General features: G+C 55.0%; 2 protein-coding genes across 2 annotated transcripts, besides 7 other annotated features; both read left to right on the plus strand.

Moving 5' to 3' along the window:
- Nucleotides 1-5,345: part of a sequence feature (heterozygous, non-Esmeraldo-like haplotype) that runs on past the window's edge.
- Nucleotides 199-223: a microsatellite.
- Tc00.1047053507657.10 (glutamamyl carboxypeptidase, putative) lies at nt 320-1,510 on the plus strand (the record flags this gene model as incomplete). The annotated part of the gene is made up of 1 exon (XM_799075.1): nt 320-1,510. One exon carries the CDS (start codon nt 320-322, stop codon nt 1,508-1,510), a length of 1,191 nt encoding a protein of 396 aa, XP_804168.1.
- Nucleotides 1,758-2,033: a mobile genetic element.
- Nucleotides 2,254-2,278: a microsatellite.
- On the plus strand, nt 2,375-3,565 carry Tc00.1047053507657.20 (glutamamyl carboxypeptidase, putative; the record flags this gene model as incomplete). The annotated part of the gene is made up of 1 exon (XM_799076.1): nt 2,375-3,565. One exon carries the CDS (start codon nt 2,375-2,377, stop codon nt 3,563-3,565), a length of 1,191 nt encoding a protein of 396 aa, XP_804169.1.
- Nucleotides 3,823-4,001: a mobile genetic element.
- Nucleotides 3,823-5,345: a mobile genetic element.
- Nucleotides 3,980-4,004: a sequence feature (AT_rich).

Consider the following 5,345-nt stretch of genomic DNA (forward strand, 5'->3'; position numbering starts at 1 on the left):
AGTGGCAACCGGAATATATTTACTTTGGTTAATCCTTGGGGAATTGGCGAACCCACTGCTTTTTCACTTACCTTTTTTCTCCCACCTTGTCAATTGCTTTTAGATAAGTTTATTGTCCGGCCAGCATCCCGGGGGAATATTTTGGTTTATTTCTTTGAATACACCTACCTCCACGGCACTCCTGCCACCGCTGCGCAGCACACACACACCCACACACACACACGGGCACGTCCCCTGCGTCTCTCTGCATCACCCTTCTCCCCCTCGCACCCTGCACTCCCTAGTTCGTTTACAAGATCTTAAGCAACTCACCTTGGCGATGGCGGCTCGGTCCATGGACCACACACAGTGGCTGGCGAAGCTTGTGGCCTTTGACACGACGAGCCGCAACTCGAACCTTGAGCTCATCCACTACTGCAAGGACTACCTGGAGGGGCTTGGTGTCAAGTGCACCCTGATACACAACGCCGAGAGGAACAAGGCAAACCTGTGGGCGACGCTGCCGGGCGACGGCGGCGTGACGAAGGGCGGCATCATTCTCTCCGGCCACACGGACGTGGTCCCGGTGGACGGGCAGAAGTGGGACAGCGATCCGTTTACGCTGACGGAGCGGGATGGGAAACTGTACGGTCGCGGCACGTCGGACATGAAGGGCTTTGTTGCCGTGTGCATGTCTCTTGCCCCCGAGCTCCTCAAGATGAGGCGCGCGAAGCCGATCCACTTTGCGTGGTCGTACGACGAGGAGGTGAGCTGTCTCGGCGGCATGGAGCTGGCGGAGTTTGCGCGGGACCACGACGTCAGGGCGGAAGGCTGCATCATTGGGGAGCCGACCGGCATGACTGTTGTGATTGCTCACAAGGGCACCTCTCGCTTTTGGGTGCGTGTGCGGGGCAAGGCGGCGCATTCGTCGCTTGCGCTGACGGGTGAAAGCTGCAACGCCATCGACTACGCCACAAAGCTCATTACGAAGCTGCGCGAGATTGCGGAGGAGTACCGCCGGAACGGCACCCGGCATGACTTCCAGGTGCCGTTCTCAACGCTGTCGACGAACCTCATCAGTGGCGGCAACGCCTCGAACACCGTGCCCGCGGAGTGCGAGTTCCTCTTCGAGTTTCGAGCGCTTCCCAACGAGAATGTCTCCGGGGTGATGCAGCAGGTGCGGTCGTACGTGGAGACGCAGCTTCTCCCGGCCATGAAGGCGGAGTTTGAGGACGCTGAAATTGTTATCACGCCGCGGAACGAAACGCCGTCGTTTGAGGGCAGTGAAGAAGCGCCCTTAACCAAGCTGGTATGCGCCATTAACAATGATTACAAGGTTTGGAAGAAAAACTTTTCCACGGAGGCGAGCCACTACAGTGGGATTGCCGGCGCACCAACTGTGGTATGCGGACCCCATGGCGGGGCCATACACTGTGCGAATGAGTATGTTACCCCCGCGCAGCTCGACAAGTGCCGTGAGTTTGTTCTGAAGGTGGCGGAGAGCCTCAAGGCGTCCCCTGCCCGCCTGTGACAATGTTGCCACCGCCAGTGTGCTGGGGCGTTATATTTACCTGAAATTTAGTGGGGTTTTGTTGAGCTTCTTTCTTTTACTACTTGTTTCTTGGGTGGGTGGGTTTGGGCTATGTTTGGCGTTGGGCGTTGGTGTGGGGGACCGTCATGGCGTGTCTCAATTTCCACACCGGCAGCTGAATGCGGGGCACTGTTTAGGGGTACATTCTGACAGCGGGGTATGTGGTAGGCACATCGTTCTTTTTTATGAGCTTGTGAAGAGAATGTTCTCAGGAAGACTAGCTGCCCAAATTAACATATTTTGATAAAACGAATATATTTTTTTTTACGATTCTTTGTTATTTTATGAATTTTTGGAAGACCGTGATTTATGGAAGCAAGAAACCGATATCGGTAAGACGAATTTTTTTACTTTTATTCTTTCCATCCCACCTGCCCCATTTGATTCCCCTCTTGCAGCGGGGTCTTGTGGCGGGAGGACCCCAAAGACTACCACTTCGTAACTGATAATATGTTTAATCCTATCAAAGTGCACCATTTCACTAGAGTGGCAACCGGAATATATTTACTTTGGTTAATCCTTGGGGAATTGGCGAACCCACTGCTTTTTCACTTACCTTTTTTCTCCCACCTTGTCAATTGCTTTTAGATAAGTTTATTGTCCGGCCAGCATCCCGGGGGAATATTTTGTTTTATTTCTTTGAATACACCTACCTCCACGGCACTCCTGCTACCGCTGCGCAGCACACACACACCCACACACACACACGGGCACGTCCCCTGCGTCTCTCTGCATCACCCTTCTCCCCCTCGCACCCTGCACTCCCTAGTTCGTTTACAAGATCTTAAGCAACTCACCTTGGCGATGGCGGCTCGGTCCATGGACCACACACAGTGGCTGGCGAAGCTTGTGGCCTTTGACACGACGAGCCGCAACTCGAACCTTGAGCTCATCCACTACTGCAAGGACTACCTGGAGGGGCTTGGTGTCAAGTGCACCCTGATACACAACGCCGAGAGGAACAAGGCAAACCTGTGGGCGACGCTGCCGGGCGACGGCGGCGTGACGAAGGGCGGCATCATTCTCTCCGGCCACACGGACGTGGTCCCGGTGGACGGGCAGAAGTGGGACAGCGATCCGTTTACGCTGACGGAGCGGGATGGGAAACTGTACGGTCGCGGCACGTCGGACATGAAGGGCTTTGTTGCCGTGTGCATGTCTCTTGCCCCCGAGCTCCTCAAGATGAGGCGCGCGAAGCCGATCCACTTTGCGTGGTCGTACGACGAGGAGATGGGGTGTATAGGCGGCAAGAAGCTGGCGGAGTTTGCGCGGGACCACGACGTCAGGGCGGAAGGCTGCATCATTGGGGAGCCGACCGGCATGACTGTTGTGATTGCTCACAAGGGCACCTCCCACTTTTGGGTGCGTGTGCGGGGCAAGGCGGCGCATTCGTCGCTTGCGCTGACGGGTGAAAGCTGCAACGCCATCGACTACGCCACAAAACTCATTACGAAGCTGCGCGAGATTGCGGAGGAGTACCGCCGGAACGGCACCCGGCATGACTTCCAGGTGCCGTTCTCAACGCTGTCGACGAACCTCATCAGTGGCGGCAACGCCTCGAACACCGTGCCCGCGGAGTGCGAGTTCCTCTTCGAGTTTCGAGCGCTTCCCAACGAGACTGTCTCCGAGATGATGCAGCAGGTGCGGTCGTACGTGGAGACGCAGCTTCTCCCGGCCATGAAGGCGGAGTTTGAGGACGCTGAAATTGTTATCACGCCGCGGAACGAAACGCCGTCGTTTGAGGGCAGTGAAGAAGCGCCCTTAACCAAGCTGGCATGCGCCATTAACAATGATTACAAGGTTTGGAAGAAAAACTTTTACACGGAGGCGAGCCACTACAGTGGGATTGCCGGCGCACCAACTGTGGTATGCGGACCCCATGGCGGGGCCATACACTGTGCGAATGAGTATGTTACCCCCGCGCAGCTCGACAAGTGCCGTGAGTTTGTTCTGAAGGTGGCGGAGAGCCTCAAGGCGTCCCCTGCCCGCCTGTGACAATGTTGCCACCGCCAGTGTGCTGGGGCGTTATATTTACCTGAAATTTAGTGGGGTTTTGTTGAGCTTCTTTCTTTTACTACTTGTTTCTTGGGTGGGTGGGTTTGGGCTATGTTTGGCGTTGGGCGTTGGTGTGGGGGACCGTCATGGCGTGTCTCAATTTCCACACCGGCAGCTGAATGCGGGGCACTGTTTAGGGGTACATTCTGACAGCGGGGTATGTGGTAGGCACATCGTTCTTTTTCTTTTCTTTTTTTAAGAGCTTGTGAAAAGAATGATCACGGGAGAGCTGGCTAACTTAATTAATGCAAGTGTATATCCTGATAAATGAATGCATTCTTTATGATATTTTCTACCGTATGAATCTTTTGGGAAGAACGCGACTTTGTAGGGGCGGGAACCGATAGAGGCCAGATAATATTTTTATTTTTATTTTTTACAGACACACAGCTAGGTAAGCTTAAGGAAATGGCATTGGTTCCCTACACACCCTCCGAGTGGTGTGATATTGGCGCCCGTCTCTGGGAAATGGTGTGCCAATGTGGCGAGATCCAGGTGCAGTTGACGTTTATTAATGGTAACCAGATGTCGGATGAGACGTTGACCGTGGCCCCATCAGCGACAGGCTTATGCTTGTTCCATGGACCCATCTCTAAAGCATGGCAGGATTCTACTCTTGTTGGACATATTGCGAACCTACGGGCGCCTCAGATCCCTAATTTTGAGACACACGTGCTCCTGCCCGCTATGGGGGCAGCCCGGGAGTTGGGGCACCAACAAGGGCTCATCACTGCTGAAAGGGAGCGCCTAAATTTTGATTACGCGAACGCCGTCGCGGACGTGCAGAATCGAAATGCTCAGTTTAACTCGGAGTTTCAGGAGGCGCAAATTAACCTATCGGTAAGGGAATCCAATATCGCCGGGGCCGGCAACCAGGTCCTAGAACTACGACAGCAGTTGGAGGCCGATCGCGCCCAATTACGGGAGCGCGAATTCAACTTGGGAGTCCTCACTGGTCAATTCCAGGAACGGGAGGCACGCCTTAACGCACTACAAACCGCGCGGGATGCGGAGACGGCGGGGCGGGACGAGTCCCCCGCTACTCGACACGCTGCCAACGATGGCGTAACTACAATACCGCATCCAACGGATATCTTGATGGCAGGAGGCATGCCTAGCAGTGCGGCCCGACGCAGTTCGGCGGCTCACAGGCCCCCTCACGGTAATGCTGCGAGACCACATTTCCACCCCTCCACGCCGTTGCCCTCCCGCACTTCTCCCCTGGACGCCCGATTACCCATGGAGGAGGACCGCAGTTTCTGCGCATTCGACGTCACTACGTGGCCCTCGCGTGTATGGAATGAGGGCGCCTCCGGAGTCATTATCGACCTCCGGTGTGCATACCAATGCTGGCAACAGGACAACGAGCAGGTTAAACTTGCCTTTGACAATTTGGTCGAGTGGATCAGCGCGCTGGAAGGCCTGCAGATCCCACCGATCGAATCATGAATATGGGGAGGTCCCTACTGAATACATTCCTGATGCAGCTCACAATCGCGTCCGATCCCGGCATCCGGCTTTCCAAACTGCGCGCCCGTCTTTACACCGCTGTTCACCAGACGGACGCTTATGCCAGGGCTGCCCAGCTTTTCGTCGATCGGTGAAAAAACCAACGCACTGTGCGATGCCAACGTTGTCATATTTTTGGACACGAGGCATCTACATGCAATGTGCGTCCGAGAGGGAATTACTCACAATACAGGCGCCCTTCAAAAAACGG

This window comes from Trypanosoma cruzi, genomic scaffold (assembly GCF_000209065.1).
Source record: "Trypanosoma cruzi strain CL Brener 1047053516297 genomic scaffold, whole genome shotgun sequence".
Taxonomy (NCBI): domain Eukaryota; phylum Euglenozoa; class Kinetoplastea; order Trypanosomatida; family Trypanosomatidae; genus Trypanosoma; species Trypanosoma cruzi.